We start from the raw sequence: 19,623 nt of genomic DNA, 5'->3' as shown, positions 1-19,623 counted from the left end.
AAGTTGAAGTCGAAGTTGAAATTGAGATTGACGTTGAAGATCGACTTCAACTACAACTTGGACTTAAACTTAACAAAGTTCTGAAGTTGATGATAAACTTGGAAAAAATGAAGAAACTGGAGAAAAAAGCTCCTCAGCCCCTTGGGTCTTCAACCATGGCCACCAGGGCCCCTGGTCTTATCACGGGGATTATGCATTAATACATTTCAGAATAACGGTTTTGTATGGAAAAAATATAAAGAATTCATAACGTAACAGAGGGTTTTACATCTCTTCTTCTTGCCTCCCACCCTGGGCCCACGGGTTTCAGTCCCATCGCGAGAATAGATAAGTAATTACTAATTAAGCAGTCGGTGAGCGTGGAAAACGAGGAAATACGAGAGTCCCTTTCTTTTATTTATATTCATTCATGGCAGAGAGAATATCGGCTTTTGAATTTTTCATTCGGGTATTGGATATTAACGATGAGTTTACGTTCAGAGGAGGATAATTAACATGTCGCAACTTGAAGTTTCTCTTAATTTTTTATCAATATTTCTGAAAACTGGCGTTAAGAAAAATTAATGTATCCTAGTTGTTAAAGAAATATTATCGCACTATGTTATTGAATTAATCAATAATTAATCATGCAAAATATGGCAATGACTTGCGCTTCGTGAAATTCTCGGCAATTAGCAAATCATTAGCGAGAAAATCCGTTGATTACAATCGGAGATTTTTTACCCAGTCTAATTAAAAATATCCTGATCGATTTGAACCCCTAAAAAAATAAAAATCCCCCAGGTTGATTGTTGATGGGATGAGCCTTTCAGACAGATTTCTCCCTGTTTTTCATTCCGCATGCCTCGCGGGGGCCTCGAGTTTCATTCTCATCGCGCGAATAGATAAGTAATTACTAATTAAGCAGGCGGTGAGCGTGGAAAAGGAGGAACTACTCGAGTTCCTCTCCCCTATTTATATTTAACTTATTTTTCTTATTCTGTATAAAAGTCTCGGTAAGGTGGAAGTATGTGTCATCGACCTCGCAGTTTGTTACAATGCTCTCGAATGTATCGTATGTTGAGTTAATTCAGGTGAAGTGCAGAATGTTGGGTGTCACTCTCAGTGCAAATAATTACCGACCCGCACATGCCCTTCCACCCCTCGAGTCATGGAGTAATTCTAATTAGTTATATGGACAGATTAGAGAATGAAGTTTGAGATTGTGTATACGTTAGAGTGGCAAAGTTACCAGTTCGAGCTAAGACTCGAAATCCAAATTGTGAAACCGGGGGGTAGTGCCATTTTCCTATGTATACCGTTATATACACAGATGAAAGTTTGGGAAACACTATCGCGCCTGCCTAATTAACCTTTCTCTCCTCTCACTCCTCTAATTACACTTAGGACTGCGAGGTTCTAATAACGCGTCAAACTTGCGAAATCAGTCTAGTAATGTCTATCTAGCTGTTGTTGAATTTACTGGAGGGGATCCTTCAGGGGAAATTGTTTGCTGAAGATTCCAGCGTTCATGAGGACTCGGAGTTGAGTAATGAGGAGATTCGGGAAACGGATTCCAGCACGGAGGAAAAAATCTATTCAAAATTACATGAGAATTTCGTAATTCAGATATCAACTTGCGATTCGGCCAATTTTTTAAATTCGCCAAATTGCTAAATTGCTTCGGGTGTCACCAAATTACAAAATTCTCACGTCATTTTTTATCCATTTTTTTTCTCCGTGAAGATTATCCGAGGTTCAGTCCTTTTTTTAGAATTATATAATTATCCATTTATAATTGAAGATACCGCAACAAATATTTTTCAGGTATAGAGCTTATAAACAGTTGAATTTAAGTTTAAAAAAATATTTCACTCAATTCAATGGATTTGTTATGTTTTTTTATGCATAAAGATTTTTGAATTAACAAATTATTAAAAATATTTTTCTCCGGCTATGTTGTAATTATTTTAAAAACGTGCTGTTATTCTTTCTGGTGATTCTCTTCATTTCCGTGGGAATTGTCATGATGGATGTGTGCGATTTTATCGCTGTCATTCGTCATGGGGGATAGGAGTTTGGTTTATTCCAGGGAAATTAAATTATCGGTTAAAACTTGCGTTTTAATTGGAAATATTTCATTTGATTTTTTTCCCCGTCGCTCTAGTGAAATTTCAAAAAATTCCGAATTTTGCAGATTGAATTTCAATGAATCAAATAATTTATGAATTTAAAATATTCGAAAAGGGAAATGAACATATTATTTCATTCAACTATATATAATTCGTGCTCTCTCACTAATGTTTTTGTAAAATAATTTTCCATAAAAACTGAATTGCAAATATTATGATGGTTATACATCTCATATTTTTGACTATATTCTGGAAATGAGGATCTTAAATCAAATAAAATGTTGCCCATTGAAAAGGTAATGAGGGGTAAAGTTTGAGGAGCTGAAATGCTTTAATAACCGTAGGCACAAGGCGAATATAATTCAAGGCCGATAATGTTTTGATTTCAAACTTCAACTGAAAACTATGGGGAATCTCCAGAATGATAACGCAAACTTTCCGTGAAATTTATTCTAGAATGAAAAAAAAAAGAGAACGCAAAATACATGCAACGGTTTTTTAATGGAATTGTTACAAGTCACTTAGACTTTCAAATTTGTTAATTTCATAATTTATTTACACTCCGCCAGTGTATTTGTTTTTCAATGCGAATAATTATCGATAATTTCAAACAAATGCATTGAATTGGATTGGAACATTTTTCTGGATTAATTATGCATTCAACTTCATTCAATTATTTATTTAATCATAATATAGCTCCCACTTTAGTTGAGTGAATATTTGGGTTCGTATTTTATTTAGTTTTGGTGACATCCAATGGAACTCTCCATTAAATGTAAACAAATCAGTTTGATCAAATCATTTGGTTCTTCATATAATGTGTGGAATAAATCATTCATCGCGATTACTTCAATTCATTCGACTAGAGATATTCCGATGATTTCAATAATGAATACCCGGAGCGAAACATTCGGTAATATTCTTGACATTACTGAATTGATAAAAAAATTCATGCCAATTCCCATAACTCAACGAATCATCCGAAAAATGATCTATTAAAAATATCTATAAAAATAATCTATCTTATCTATAGATAGCATTGAATGAATAACAAAAAATCAAGGTTTCTGAATCCTTTTGTTAAATTGTCGAGACCTGAGATGTATGCGTGTAGTTGTGAGCTGTAACTGAATTTTTTTATTGCAGGTGTTAATGGATTGACAAATGTCACTCACAACATTCCGGAGGCAGTGGCCATCGGCTCAATTGTCAACCTCAGCTGTTCATATGATCTGCAAAATGATCCATTGTATGTCGTCAAATGGTACAAAAGTGGATCTGAGTTCTACAGATATCTGCCGAAGGAAGCCCCACCGATAGCTGTTTTTGGAAATTTTTCAGACAAAATTAATGTGAGTATTTTAACACCAGAAATTTTTATCTTCAGGAAAAAGCCACGAAGCTGTCTTCCCCGCCGCTATTCATCCGTACATTTCCGATGTGTTCCGTAGACTGAACTGTCTCCAATACTGCAGCATATTTTATAGACTGTTGGGACACCGTGAAAATTCGTGATTGGCGGAAAATCGCATGGTGGGGGTTAAAAGTGTACTCTCATGTGATTGGCTCCAATCGCCGCACCAATCACAGATTTGCACGTTTTAACTGAATATTTTAGAAAATTAATTCGGCGAGGGGCCTCTCGTTAAGGTCCGTGCGAGTTGATGTATCTGAGGAAATTTTGTGGAAACATTCAATTACGCGGAGGTGATCGTCGGAGGCTGCTGGAAGGAAAGGAAAGTAGCAGATCAAAACGGAGTAGCAGATCAGAGAAGAAGGCGAATCCGGGGAAATAATTTTATTCCACACTTGGAAATCTCAAGGCCGTCACCGCCAAGACCAAACCGATTTCGATCCTTCCCTCCATACAGTTTACTGAGGGTTTCTTTCCATGATCCTGCGAAGTGATATCCCTGGATAAATCTATAAAAATTTTGTCTCACTGATCGATTCTACGTCGGCAGTACCGAAGAAAAAAATTTAGTACAGCGAAAAAACCGTGAAAATAATTCCATTTAATAACGAGAAATCTCAACCGACGGGTGAACCTTGAGATATAATATTTCAATAACTAAAAAATTTCAATTGAGAAGGAGATACTCGGGGAATATTTCTCTTCAAGAATCAAATATTCTCAAGGTCGCTAGACAAAGCCGATTTCGTTCGTTCATTTCTGTTCTTGATATAACATACTGACGGTCTTTCTCCACGGTCCGCGCGAAGTGATATCTGGGTGAATCTTGTGTGAAAATTCAGTCACGCGGATCGAACTACAGGAGCTGCACAATGGAAAGGGAAGGAGCAGAGCAGACTAGACCAGACCAAATCAGAGCAGGAGAACCTTGGAAAATAATTCTAGTCCATACTACGAAATTTCAAGGTCAATAGACAAAACTTATTTCACTTCTACATTTTTAATGGATTAACCATATAATATTCTGACGGTCTCTTTATCCTTAAATTTCGGGACAAATTGAAAATTATAAAAATTAAAAATGGAATGGACAATTTTTTCATGGCTGTAATATAGAATGCAATGCACTATTTCTGTTATCGAATCGAGAGGATAGGAGAAAACTCACATTAGTCATCTTTCTCCAGCTGATCTTTAAACCTTACTTTATGAGAAAAACGTTCGGATCCAAAGGAAATAGACGTTTTTTATGATGACATTTTTTATACATCCTCCTGCGCCCGATAAAAAAACCCTTCGCAGAGATGTCGCTATCTAGCTTTACACTCCGATATTTTTCGAATACGGATTCTCAAAAAAAATTGCATCATCTCATATCCCATAAATGACCAAAAATAAAATCCGAACCGCGTAAGAACCGCATTCCATTCAAGATCGCCTGCCAAATAAATTCCTCGAAATTATATTATGTCGGATAAATTTACAACTGCCTGAATAATCGAATTCTCCTCATGGAGAGAAAAATATTTGAAAAATTAGGAACTTTTAGGAAACCGAGAGGTGGTCCGTTAAAATCATCCTGAAAGCTTCCTAAAAAATCATAAAAAAATTTTGACCGAAAGTTCAGTACTTTTTTTTTGAAAACCAAGGTCATTCCCCGACACGTAAAAGTTGCGTAATATTTCGAGTATTTTTTTCACCGCGCCCCTGAATTTTTCACTAAATCGCGACCACTTTTCACCCGACACCAAACCAATGCACCGCTCAATCCATTTTCCATTTTCCTGCTGTTGGCCAAAAAGTTCAAACCCTTTCAGGCAAAAAATCCACGTCAATACCTCGCCTTTTGATCTCAAACTCTTTTTTTCCGCTCACATCAAAATCATGACACCCAGAGCTCGAAAAATTCACTCTGTACACAAGTAACCCCATCTCTCACTCAAAAAAAAAAAACCCCGGAATATCAAATTTCCGGGAGTTCCAACAAACCGATGAACCCGACAAACAAATGACTGACAACAAAGTAACGATGTCAATGTGATTGGAATCCAATCGCGTATCCAGTTCCCCTTGTCTACTTATTTGGGTAGTACACCCCCATCCACCCCGAACCATCCCTTCTTTCAGTAGCCGCTTTACCGTGGAACCGTATTTTCCCTCCAAAACCATTATCAAACTGGAATCCCCGCATTTTGGTATTGGCTTCCACCAAATCCACTCGCACCTTCACAGATATCCAAACGCGGCTCAAAGCAGGCGACAAACCCCACACATTCACCCCAATTTCACCCCATCGCACCCCCTTCATCCCCTTCCCATCAGTCCCACAATGGATTTTCGAATGACATTATTGGACTACAGAGAGAAACGACAGAGACACTGAAATACAGAAATGAATTTGGCGAAAACCGGAAGTGACGAACGACCTGTACTTCACATTTTCGGTATAAATTCTGTTATTGCGCATCACCGCGTTATTAAAATCCCTGGGGGATAGGGGTTAGCAAGAGTTCCCGGAAAAAAAAGGGGGGGAGGCGTAGGGGTTGAAAAATTGATTAAAAAAATGAAAAATGAACAGAAAAATTAAAAAAATAGGACTAAAATAAAAAACAAAAATTTATGTGATCGTGTATACCGTAGCCGTTTATCGGTTGGATGGAGGAATAGGGTGAAATGGGGTGGGGATGGAAGGGTGGAGTGAAATATATCGTGGTGACGGGCAAAATGCGAAATTGTCAGGCGAACACGAACCCCTGAAAATGAGGGGAGAGGAGAGGGCACAGGGTTGCACACAAAACTAAAGTGTAATATGGGGAATTGAGGGTATATAGTTGGAGCGGTGGTGCCGAGCGGCACCGAGAAACATTTTCGACAATTCTCGGCACGCCGCGACTCGGTCAACCACCAGCACACGTGAATCAAGTTACCCCTTTTCCATTTATCCCTGTTTTTGCCTGTGACACCTCATTCCAAAAAATATAGAAGAGCAGTATGAACACATTTTTATTTGAATTGCCGTAGCAGGAATTTTCGCTCCTTACGAATTCCGGAGAAACCGTTGACAAAATATGCGTTATATATATTATATAGTAAACCTTATAAAATAATTTCACAGTTATTGGTTTCCCGATGAGAAAAGAATGTTCATCATCGGGGCTCGAACCTGAGCTGCTGGGACGTTTTGCGTATAGATTTTGAGTTTTAGTATTTTTTATGTTGAAATTATAAACGCCAATATTTACGTACGTTGAATGGTCATGCGAGCGGAAAATTTGTACGGAAATACATGAATTTTCTTGTTGATGGTAAAATTAGTTGGCGGGAGTAATTATTTTTCCCAGTGCTGCGCCTGTTATTCGAAATTAACCAAATTGATTGCACATGATTTATCGCTGCCGCCAGTAACATATATAATTAATAGTTGTTGCCGGTAGGATTGTTCGGATACTGAATGAGGGATTTTGGGGATGGGGTCAGGGGATGTATCGATTCGGGATAAATAGGGCTCCAGAGTGGGTACCTATGCGACTCGGTCGATTCTGCGGTTGGCAGTCTAGCCGCCGAATTAACTCTGGATTCCTCTCGTCGTCCTCGGACCATCCGGAGCTCTGGATTTTCGGTGAAATCCACTTTGGGCTTGCCGCCTGGGGCCGGTGGATTAATTCAATTATTCAATGGATTTTATTTCTATTTCTGGTGGCAGACTGTCCTGAGTGATGCTCACAGAGTTGTCCTGAAAGATGTCACACCGGATCTCGAGGGCAAATACAAGTGCGAGGTCAGCGGTGATCTTCCCCATTTTCACACCGCATTTACTTCTGGGTACATGCATGTTGTTGGTGAGTACCATTACGCGTATTTATCATTGCGAAATTCTTGAACAGGCACTCGATTTTTTTTTAACGAAAAATATTAGTTTATTATATGTAGAATGAGATTTGCATATTTATGATGTGTATAGGACCTCAGGGTTGAGGGTGAATTTTTTTCTCATTTTCATTTTTTTCCGTCTTCATCATCTACGAAGTTAATGTATGCAAAATCAACCGTTGGTTGATGAAAAAATTGGATTAAAGAAAAACTTCTCCCCCGAAGATCCTAAATCAACCCCTGAAGCTGGGGATGAAAAAAAAATATTTTCGTTTCTTTTAAAATTTATTTTCATATTCTTTCCATCTACAATTTTTTCCCCCACAAGGAATTTCTCAAATAATTTCTACAAGCATCTAGAACAGTCGATCAATCAATCTACCCCACGATAATTCAACCCGACCCGAATTATTCTTCCTACTCTCTACCCTCCACGTAACTCATCCCGATCACTCACTCCGCGAGTGCCACAAAAAAAATTCACGTTTTTGCATGAAACATCCGCCCGATAAGTGATCATCATGACCCGGACGATCACTCATTAATGACAACAAAAAACAAGTGAGTGTTCATTCCGCCCCGGCGTGAGTGGGCAAAAATCAACGATTTTCGGTTAATGACTCGTGACTGTGGGAAGAGACAGGGATTTGTCGAAAGAGTGAAAAATAACGGGGCATACGTCATAGGTGTAACTGAGTATATGTTATTGTACCTGAGGGTCTCAAAGTCCTGAGAGACGTTCAGTTGCTCGCGTGATTCTAGAAACGCGAATGCCTCCATTGTACATATCCCTACATAAACCTAACGCAAATGCACCCACGGGAAACGAGCATGTACACATATATGCCAAAGTAGTTTTCCCCACCCTTTTCACATGGGACATTTTCACGTGACGATGGTGTGTATGCCGTATATATTTTCACAGGTTTACCCGAGGGCATACCCGAGATACTCGTCGAGAAGCAGAGATATGCCATTGGTGAAACAGTCAAAGCCAACTGCACTGTACCACCCAGTAATCCACCAGCTAATGTCACTTGGAGCATCAATGAAATTTCGGTAATTACACTGGTTCACATTAAAAACAATTTCCATAACAATTTTTTGAAACACTTATGTGTACATTACGATTATTAATTGTAATGACATTTTATTGGATATCTGCCTCCGTGGGGATTAATTAAAATTAATGAAATCCGATCTTCATTGAATTCCTTCGCGACATACGCCCATCTAGATTCCCGACGATCCAACAGTTATCGAGAGTTTCTGTTTGATTTAAACGTCCCGCGATGATTGAAATTGCTCTCAGTACAAATACAGGACTTGTGGTAAGATTTATTGATACTGTACCTTCAGCAATGGGGATGATTAAATTGAAAGCACAACTTGGGGTTTCAATGGGTACATAATGGAACATCTCTCAAAATTATATTGTCTCACCCTCCGCTGAATCCAAGGGTTTGATTAATGTTCCGAGGTGTGTCTAATTTAATTAATGATTACTCCTTCCCTCCAAAGCAATTAACAAATCATGTTAATTAGATCTACAAAAAAATGATTACGCTGAAATTTCATAATTTTGTTTATTTTCGGAGATATTTTAAAGAAACCTCAGCGAACAGCTGAATGCAGTTGCTCGTTTAATCTTTTCATTACTGAACTAATGAAAGATTTTCATTATTCTTTAATTGTTCGCCACAATTTTTCTCCAACGAGAGCAATGGCGAGTTTCATTCTTAATTCAAGTTCTTTTTCTTGTAGGATTCTTAATTAAAAACTCTTCATTGAATTTTTAAAGCAAGAATACTTGGTCTGAAACAAGTTTATCTCCTCGGACCAAGAGAATTTAAATGTTTATCTGTCTATTCATTTTCCGGACATTGTAATCACAACGAAAGCGCGCACTAGTCCACCCAACAAGCTGAAATTTTCCGAGAAGTTTCATTCACATAACAAGAGTCTTGAATTGAAAATACGAGAAGAGTTTCAACGTTAAAGTTTCAACTCCACGTTTATCTGGTTTATTTCCAACAGAGATGGAAATAAATGAAAATATACGAAATTATTCTGCATCATGAATAATCGATTTTTTAACAGTGTGAGTGGCTGAAGTTGCGAAGGGGAAAAATTGATCATAAATGGTTCTCAAACTTTCCCCAAAATCCACATTTAATTGAATTTTATTTTTTGGGAGTTTGAAGGGTATTACAACTTGGGTATTAGAACTTTCGTTGTAGTATAATAGACTCTTCAGAGCTTCAATGCATTTTACTTTTTGGAGGAGAGAATCGATCCGAGTGATTGGCTCACGAGTTTGAAAATTATTTCACTTTTCAACAAACTTCAATTGATATTAATGGGATTTGCGGGGGAGTTAATAGTTTTCGACAATTAGTAACTGCTCTGTCGGTCAGTAAATAATTTAAATAAAAACCTCCGAATGAAATTCTGGGATAATGGAGAAATTTTAACATCTTGTGGAGAATTTTGGAATAATTGATTTTATTGTTAATTTACACATTAATTTCAGATCTTATTTGATTGAAAAATGGGAGTATATCTCGAAGGGTGAAAACGATTTCGCAAAATAGAATCTATTTTTTATGGTCAAATCGCGAATGTTCCATTCTCAAAGAGTCTCTCGATACTTCTCGGCGGACAATTCTCATCCCTTAAAAAATTTATGCTTGATTTTTCCCTATTCCAAGGGAAAACTTATATATCATTTTTAATGGGTTAAAACGGTGTAACTGGAATCCTAAAAAAAATCCTCTCATAAAATCCTCCATTGAACCGTTACCTCTCAGTTTTTCGCCATTTTCATTCTTCGTTGTGTCATAAAACCGAACTGAAAAACACCCTCATATTTTTTTTTCGCTGAAAAAAAATCTGGGAAAACACTGTGATAATAGCCACCTCATTTATTGCCCAAACGTTCACCTATTTTATATAGTTTTGTAGTATAGGAATAATATTTCTCATTTCCAAAATAATTATTATCAACAAAACACTCGCGTTTATTTTATTGAAACTGAATTTTTCATTTGTTCCGACTAGTTAATATTATTTATCAAAACAAATGAAAATTTCTATACTATTAACATGAATTCTTCCAAAAAAATCGGAATTCCCCTTTTCTCAATTCTCCCCAAATTTTCTATTGTGAATTCACGAAAAACTCCACAATCACTGCGATTCCCTCCAACTGCCCAAATAAATAGCAAAATGAATTCCAACAAAAACAAAAAACAAAATTCACAAGTGTCAGAAACTCCAAGAAATTATCCGGCACCCGGAACTCCCCGGGACCCCCCGCCCACTCGGAAATAAATTCCCCACAGCAGTAGGATATATTAGCGTGAGTGTCCGTTACGCAGTACTGTAATAATACTTACATAACAAGGCGCTATTCCGCGAATTACGTGGGCAAGCACGCGAATACGCCTCTCATTCTCCCGGATTCTTTATCACCCTCTTCAGGAGCTCCTCTCCTCCACCCCTTTCCGCTCGTTGGCGTTTTATAATCGTATATAATATTGAACCAAGTGAGATATACCCGAAGTAGAGAACATACCATAACAAATCCTCATCCTATCCCCATTGATTCACCCCTCCATCGCTGGTTTACCTCGTGTTTTACGATCTTACCTGAGAATTCAACGAGTATATGTTTATATAGTTGAATACGACGGGCGAATTACTCCCGACGGGAAACCATACTCATTGGTGTGTATATGCGTGTGTAAAAAGGATAAAGCCAAGATGAGGATGAGGGAGAGGGCGTGTGTAAAAGCCTTCGGCAGGAAGTACAGATTCACCTGTGTACTCCCCTGGAATACGCCTGTGCGTATCTCAACGAATATGTTACTGAAGGAGGGGGTTAATGACCCCGGGTGGTAAAAGTGTTGGGTGTTACAAGTGGGAAGAGTCGTCCACTCTTTGGGATAGGGAACATTCTAAAGGACTATCTCAGGGTTTCCACAGTTAATTAGTTCTTCAGAACGGGCTGTAACTATGTAACGAGGCAGGTACCAGTGTGGAGTACGCTGGTCTTAATGAGTGAAAATACATACGTTGCGGTTTAGAACATTCTTTGGATTGGGGGGAGGAAGAGTTGGGGGGCATGATGGTTACGAGGGTTATGGGTGAAGAGTTGTTGGGCTCGTCGATACATCGGAATTACCGGCCGGAGATTACGACGAGTTTCTGAACTGCTCTGTGGCTTCGCTGGAGTTAGGGAATGGGAGGGAAAATATTGTGTATAATCGTTCCCTCGAGAGGATTGATATGCGAGGGACTGGCTGTGGAATTGATAAGGGAAATCGTTTTTAGGAGCGGTTAAATGTGCGAAGTGGCAGGGCTAGCCGACGCCATATTGGAAATCAATTTGAGGGACGAGGGGGTAAGGGAGAAAGGTTTTGAGTGATGGTAGCAGTCAGTGAAATAGGAAATTCAAATTTGTTTCGGCGATGATTCTTATTTATAGTGAATTATAAGAGTTTGAAAATATTTTTAAAAGTATAAAAAATGAATAGATAAATTCAAATGGATTATTAACTCGCTGGATAACTCTCTTTTACTCGTTAATTCATTTTTCACTTTAAGGTGTATTCTATGATATTGAAAGGGATTGACAATTATTCGGGCCTTTGTTGGATCGACGTATGAATTGTCTTGAGTAGAATTCCATGGGTGTATGGAAAAAACTACAGACGTATTAAAACGAAACACTCGATATATGACAAGCATCTCCTGATGTCTGGAGTAATTTATCACAGACCGTGTCTGCAGACATACTTCATACCGTCTAATTTTTTAATATTTTTGAAACTGTTCATGTCTCCTCCGATGTCTCTCCATCCCATCCGCACGAACTATTGTTCCAGGATATTTTTTAATTTTCTCTTTTTCTTGAAAATCAATCATCGTGACGTGCGTTGTCTGCACTCCTACTCATTTTTTACCCTCCCATCATTCTAGGCAGAAAAGAGGAAGACCTTTTTAGCCTGTTATTTCTCTGTTTTCCCATCAGAGAATTTCTCCCTATTCCCTTAGTTCTACGTGAGGTCTTGGGGTTCAGGGTTCAATGTATATTATTGTTTATTTTTTTCGTATCTTGCAGCTCAACTCAACGTATCACAAGACAATCGCGGAGAAAATGGACAATCGATCTCGTACATATGCTGGGCTGGATTTTGAGATAAGTCAGGACAGTTTTAGAAATGGCAGACTACAAATCACTTGTCATGCTAATGTCTTCCAGCTTTACAAGATGGATGTCACGACGCTTATTGATGAGGAACGACCGAGACTTGCTTCGGTGTTAGGCACTCGTGATTCACCCCATACTGGTGAGTTTGATAATTCAGAGTTTATGAAAATAATTATTTACTTTTTGGTTAGCTGACTAACTTGGATACAGAGGCCAGAGTGTTTAAAACGGATTGAATCAAGGCGAAATTAAAGAATTTCATATTTTTTTCTTTCACATCTCAGGAAAAATAAACTTTTTCCAAATCAATTTTTATGACCCCGAAGTTTCCTAACGAAGTTTATGGAAAACTTCATGATATCATCACATTTAAAGCAGATAAATAAGATGCAAATCTTTAATTACTTCAAGTTTCCGAGGAATATCTCAAAATCTAAGAGGCACCAGAAGTTTTGTATGAATCGCCCCTGTAGCTCTTATTTCACTCTGCGAAAGAACTCTCGAGAAAAATTTCTCTACCCCTCCCAGATCCAGAGATATTCCTCGAAAACTCAAGGGGAGAACAACTCGGGTTGTTACTCTTTACCTCTTCGCAACTGAAATAAGTTCCAAGTATGAAAATCAGGTACACGATACCTAGTATTGACGACTGTATGAATTTTCCGGCGATTAAGTTCATTTTTTCTCCATAAAAAAAAATATGGAAGAACTTTTTACGAAGCAGAAAGTGAAAAATCTCTTCGCACAACTATAATTTCTTCGTTATTTTTTTTCAGGAAGCGGTGTTGCTAATTTGACGATTGCTCATTGGATAGTTCTCCTAGTATCCGCCAACTCAATTCTACAGTGTACGAGATAACACGAATCTGCAGAAAGTCTGAATTAAAATACTTTTGCGCGTAGAGAGAGAGAGGATATTTAAAGAGTGTAAAACCCTTCGAGAACTGAGTGAGAGTATCATTGTTGGATGAATTTAAAGTGACACCGAAATCAATGTTTTTGTGTCAGTGAGGAGAATCGAGGTAAAAGAAATCATTGAAGCGAAAAATCCAAAAATATCCCCAAGTCTACCCCGAGAATCTAACGACTCCTATTCCTCAAGAACAAAACCTTAAGATAAGAAATTTAAAAACAGAAAATTCAAAATCGAGTAAGACTTTCAACGAGCATATGTTATTCGTGTAAATAGAAGAAATATGTAATAATTTTAGCGATATTATGTTGGCATATATAAGGGACGAAATTGCTCCACCGAGCAACTGGGGTTGTAATCTAAGGGAATTATGAAGGAAAACTCATAATGTCATTGTGTTAGATCGATATTAACTATCGGGTATCGACGAATTATATATAAATACAAAAATGATACAAAATGGATAAAGAAATAACGAATATTATACGGTGTTTTCTATCCTGTGACGATTATTTTGATACCTCCAACAAAAAAAAAAACCATGAATAGTTAAAAAATATTACCATCAAATGGAAAAATACGTCCTGTCAAGTTTATAGAATGCTCTTATTGTTTTATGGAGTTGTTTCAGTTTGAAAATGAACAAATAAATTATGGATTCTTCGTTATTACTAAATAATTGTAATTCTTGAATTATTACGACCACACACCCATTTCCCCCACTGATAAAATTCAAATATCGCAGGTAAGTGCTTTTAAATAATAAAATGTGAAATAAAATCACAATTTATGTTTAGATATCTGAGAAAAAATGGATGGGTAATAATTATTTTGGGACTTCCAAGAATTGAAAACTCAAATAATTGATGAGTTATTTGGATTGTTAATGCTGAATATATGAATTCTCAACTTTTCGTAATTTTCCTGAGAAGCCACTCTCATCGGGAATAAAAAAAAATATTGCAGGTAAGTTCAATTAAAATAGTGAATAAAAAAGCGAACGAAGAGAATGAAAAAGTAATGATTTTTTTACGATGTTTTACACTCCATAACGGTTATCTTGATACCTCAACAAAAAATATAGCTCCTAAAATCTACAAAAAGCCCTTACTAAATGCATCATAGGGTTATTTCATTTCGAGAATAAAAAAATAAATGATTGAAACGAAATTTCTCCCAAAACCCAATGTTCTAAGGGACATAATAAAAATACTACAGACGAATTTAATCAAATTCATGAGAATAATATAATTACTGTATTATATTCAATAAATGACGATTGAACAATGTAAAATGCATTTTGCGAGAACAATCAGTGGATTCCAATAAATTTAATTAACTCAGTTAATCAAATATTTGTATATCTGCAGTGAATCACTAAATCAACAATTGTCGTTCAGCGCTCAAAAATGTAGTAAAAAATCCTGAGTATTGCTAAAATAAATTCAAGTTTGCTGATGAATTATGGAGGCCGTTGCAATGGAAAAATTGATAGAATTCTAAATAAATGGTGTTCTTATGCTCCTGCCTTTTCCTCCTGTCCCTGAATCTTCATCCCTATGATTTCCATCGTGGCATTGCAGATGTTGAGCTTCTCCTGCGCCAGTACTTGAATTTTTTCTATTTGTTCAGTGACATAAGCCACTCGCCTCTTGAAGTAATCCTTTGCATCGTCCACCGGTTTCTCGATGAAATAACCTGTGCCAACATCCACGAGAACATTCTCTGTGTCTGATATTCTCCCGGGTACATACATTGATTCTGTCAGAGGAACGAGGATCTCCTTTCCTAAAATTTTTAAATAAATAATCCAATTAAAATCATGCACTATTTTCCTCCACCACTAAAATTAGAATCCGAGAGCAATATCTATGGATACACTTCTACTAAATGGATTATTACCCCATTTTTAATCATTATCACCCCACAAGAATTTAAATAATTATCTTCATTTATTCCTGAATCCTTCGAGTGTTTTAATGTTCGTGGATCAAATTTCTTAACCTCAAAAGACAGAATGTAAAGGGATAATCAAAATAAAAAATTACCCTTCATCTCCGTATTGACTTTATCAAGACAATTTCCCGACTGTTGAAATTTATTTTGGGCTAGTTTCAAACTCCGAATGGAGTCCTGAAAGACTCCGATTTCCCTATCGAGCTGTCGTTTCAGCAACATTAGCTGATCGAGATTGCACTTTGTCAAATCGATTTGTTGTAGATGAGGTGCCTCCTGAGACGATATCGTTGACATTTTCAACCCCAAAACTGTCTTATCACGTCACTTACTCGACTGAAAATCGCTCTACCCCACAGAATATCAGTGGCACAACGTTTTTCACGATAATATGACCGAATACGGTGAGGGAAAAAGACGATTCCGAGTGGAAACAAGAAAAATTGTCTGAAGCGCCGCCTATTCCTCGAAAGCTCGTCGTCATGCGCACGAATCCATCGGTAACAACGAATACGTATAACTATATCATATAATCGTATTACATGATATAACTATATCCTGCAAATTTTTATGTTCACAAAATAATTTTGACGCGAACACATTTTTGCTTCGGATACGCGAGGTGATTTTGAATTTTTTCTTGATGCTCAGCGCCATCTGTCAGATTGTCGAAGAACTTAAATGAAGTGAAGTCAAAGCGAAGAAATTTTTGGCCTTGACTAAATCTCAAGACAATTTTCCTTTACAATTGTCGCGTGGTTCCTTCGACGAGGGCTCCACATCTTGCAGCCGTTATTTTTTTCATCCACAGCGAAATTGAGATTTGAGTTTCCTCTTTGTATTATTCCCAAGGTTGTCCTCCGTAGCTGTGTTCTCCTCTCCTGCTTGGCTGCTGGCTCTCCTCTGTTCTCCTTTCCTCTCCTCGATCCTGCCGCTGCAACTCCTCTCCATGAAATGAAATCTCCCGCGCCACAGCCTCTTTTAATAACAGACGGTTGTGGCACAAAACTACGTGATTGGCGAAATATTTGGGGTGGGAGAAGTCAAAACCAAAATTCCGTGATTGGTGGAAAACTTGGTAGCGGGGGAAACGAGAACCAAAAATCGGTGATTGGCGGAAGACGTCTACATATTCCGGGAGGAATCTTTCAAAAATTCATTCATGCGGTCGGAGTTGCAGCAGATACATCGAGGAGAGAATTAACAACGGAGAGCAGAGAATAGCAGACTAGAGCAGACTAGAACAGAAGAACCTTAAGGAATAATTCTTCTCGAGAATTAAGAAACCTCAAGGTCCCCGGCTATACCAATTTCGCTCTCTCTCGTGATGATCTCTCTGCACGGTCCGCGCGAATTCACATCTCTGAGTGAATCATCTATAAAAATTCTGTAGTGCGGATCGGATCTGCAACGACCCAAAAAAAAACGTCTGAACCTTGAAAAATAATATTCAGTAATTAAAAAATCGCTATTTCGTGTCGATAAAATCGATTTTGCTCTTCCAATTTGAATCTTCCGTTTGATGGACTGAGAGGTCGTAATGGTGCGCGCGTTAATATATTAAATAAATCATGTATGGAAAATATTACTTCGGAGTTATGTACTAGAAATTTAACAAAATAATAAATTAAAAATAGAATTAAATTGAAAAGTGAAATTTTAAAATTAACCAAAATATAATAGAAATCGTGAGTGGTTTATCGCGAGTGGCAGTTGCAGTGTTCTGTGTTATCTTCGCTGTATTTAATTCCCTAAGGGAAACAAACCGATGAGTCAAAATGGCGCCCCGTAGAAAACACGTCAAAAGCGAGTGCGTGACAGAGAATGGTGACACAAAAAAGGAAAATATTTATCTTCGAGGTTTGAGTGATTATCACAGCAGAGTGAGACGTCGAGAGACACTTCGCAAGAGGAAAACCAAATTGGTGAGTCGTATTTTCATGGATAATCATTGAACGGAGCAGAGGCAACCTGTTGCCTACTCGTTTCATGAATAATAAAATGTTGTAGTGATGTTGTTATCACCGCGATAGTGGAATTTCATGGGGAATTGCCCGTCTATTGGGAGTGAAATCTCCATTATTCGGAGATTCACGAAATATTGATTATCGAAGGTTATGGACACGATCTTTATGACGATCGGTATACCTGTCCACCTCCTGTCACTGACCGTTAGGAACCTAGAATTCAAATCCCCACAGGTGCATGTAAGTGGCGACACTCTGGAAGGAATTCCAGATGCAATAAATTCTCGATTAAGCATATTTTGCTATATTGTGATAATATAAATATCGTAATCCCGCCACTAGATTGCAAATCATAAATTAAGGAAATAACGCGTTTTCCTCCGATTCTCTTTGATGAACACCATTTTCCTCACTCTAAATTAAAAAATAAACCGGAACAAATTAGAATCAGAACCTTTCAAAATGCTAAATCGACATACACCGGATGTACTATATTAATTTCAAAAGCGATTGGAAACCCGGGCTTTCTCAAACTACTCAAGTCTCGAAAATCAATTCACGGGTGTCAATTCCAGTGAAGGACTGCCAGAGAATATAAATCGGAAGTTTAGGAAATGACACATTTCCATCAGATAATTTTCAGGTGAACGTTCGTACAATTGTAGCTTTCTTCGTCTTTCTCTTTCACGGATTTAGCGATTGCCCCCCCACGTGGTTGATGTTGTCCCTCTCTTTCTCGAGGTACAAACCTTCTCTCTGATGTACCATGAGTTGTATCGCTTACCGTCATTATCAGTGTTGTTTCATTCGCTGAGAAGTTCACACGAGTGGTTACAGTGTTATTATTCTCATTGATTAGATTTTTTTGGTAATAAAAAATTGCATTCCGAGCTGATATTCGATTGAGCTGTGACATATTCTACCTCGTAATTCTATTGGCCAGCGTTCATTCGGTTTTAGTTTTAAATTTGGCTCTGACGGATGACACAAATCCTCTGATTGAGCTTTAATGCTTCCATATTAATGCAGACCGGGAATATTGTGGGCTTCGTATATCCAATTACGGATATGCGTGGGGCTACCATGTAGTTTATATACTTTTCATGAATGTGGGATTAAAATTAGTCGTGGATTTGGATTCGATGGCTCAATACCTTCGAATTCTACCTTTGAATGCTGAATTACAATGTCAACTTTCGATTAATAAGTGATTTATTGGATGTGGACACGAGATGTTAGAGAATATTTTAATTAGAGAGGAAATCAGATTTTTTTATTCATCTGTCAGTTTCGCATATCAATTTTCAGAGACGGTCTTATCGGGAATTTTGGAAATGGAAAGATTCTTTGAAGATTTACTAGTATCACTTGGATAATTAATTTTTCTCCATTAGGTAGAATGATCTAATTTTTTTTTTCATTCAGTGAAAAGGTATTTTAATAATTGAATAAATAGTGAAATTGGTACTAGAAAAAAGTGAAATACTCCATTTTTGGAGAGATTAGGTGAAATCCTTTTGGCGGGAAAGAATTACGGAATTTTCTATTTCACTTTGATGGCACCGAGATAATTAGTAATTGAAATATGAATTTTTGGTTTTTGTCGATTTTCATGGAATAATTGACGCACAATTTTCAAAGAAAAAAATTATGAGGTATCAAGTGATCGGTTACTCCAAAAAATTATGAATTTTCAAGACCAATACCCCCAGAAATTCTAGAGGAATTGCAAGACCATAATAATTTCCAAATTTTGGTACTGAGAATTGAGATACGAATTTTCAATAGTAAAGACGATAAAAATGTGAAAAAAATTGAGATGTTGCCGCGGCTTTGTCGTGTATTTTATCGACCGACATGAAAATTTACGGTACAATTAATATAGTGTACTGTTCCAATGGTAACCTTCTGTACCAGGAATGTCACGCATGGTGAGTCCTAACAAGGCCTACCACGTGCTCTCCGATGCAGTACGACGTGATCACACTGTCATTTTCTCACTTTCGAAATATTATAATTGATACCGATTTGCGGTATTTATTAGAAACCAATTCCCACTGGAACTCTGAATAAAAAAGATCCGACATGCCTCATAAATTTCTAAATCGTCATCTATCCACGTTAAATTAAATTTTTGCCATTTCAGATTTTGAATTAATCTCAAAAATAATTTCTCC

At 37.3% G+C, this 19,623-nt stretch overlaps 3 protein-coding genes across 4 annotated transcripts in view; 2 read left to right on the top strand and 1 right to left on the bottom strand.

Annotated features, from left to right (window-relative positions):
• Window positions 1-14,646, top strand: part of LOC105266090 (uncharacterized) — a 42,033-nt gene extending 27,387 nt beyond the window's left edge. The window contains exons 2-6 of the mRNA XM_011303995.1: window positions 3,258-3,463; window positions 7,229-7,364; window positions 8,321-8,454; window positions 12,521-12,749; window positions 13,387-14,646. Of these exons, the coding sequence (XP_011302297.1) occupies window positions 3,258-3,463; window positions 7,229-7,364; window positions 8,321-8,454; window positions 12,521-12,749; window positions 13,387-13,469 (788 nt within the window). The 3' untranslated portion in view covers window positions 13,470-14,646. The remainder of the gene's footprint in view (window positions 1-3,257; window positions 3,464-7,228; window positions 7,365-8,320; window positions 8,455-12,520; window positions 12,750-13,386) is intronic.
• A 114-nt stretch (window positions 14,647-14,760) lies between these two features.
• Window positions 14,761-15,921, bottom strand: Pfdn5 (prefoldin 5). Its single transcript, XM_011303982.1, has 2 exons — window positions 15,572-15,921; window positions 14,761-15,311 (listed from the first exon to the last, which is right to left on the bottom strand). Exons 1-2 carry the CDS (start codon window positions 15,774-15,776, stop codon window positions 15,040-15,042), a joined length of 477 nt encoding a protein of 158 aa, XP_011302284.1. The 5' UTR covers window positions 15,777-15,921; the 3' UTR covers window positions 14,761-15,039.
• Window positions 15,922-17,348: 1,427 nt separating this feature from the next.
• Window positions 17,349-19,623, top strand: part of LOC105266061 (rhotekin) — a 36,156-nt gene continuing 33,881 nt past the window's right edge. The window contains exon 1 of one of the 2 annotated variants that reach the window (XM_011303957.1): window positions 17,349-17,404. The gene's annotated coding sequence lies outside the window, so the exon portion shown is untranslated. Of the gene's footprint in view, window positions 17,405-18,251; window positions 18,315-19,623 lie in introns of those variants that run through there. The other variant, XM_011303949.1, reaches the window with a different exon arrangement.

The sequence above is a fragment of the Fopius arisanus genome, unplaced genomic scaffold, assembly GCF_000806365.1.
Source record: "Fopius arisanus strain USDA-PBARC FA_bdor unplaced genomic scaffold, ASM80636v1 scaffold00002, whole genome shotgun sequence".
In the NCBI taxonomy this organism is placed as follows: Eukaryota; Metazoa; Arthropoda; class Insecta; order Hymenoptera; family Braconidae; genus Fopius; species Fopius arisanus.
The sequence above is the reverse complement of the archived record's forward strand: the minus strand, read 5'-3'. Positions and strand labels throughout refer to the sequence as shown.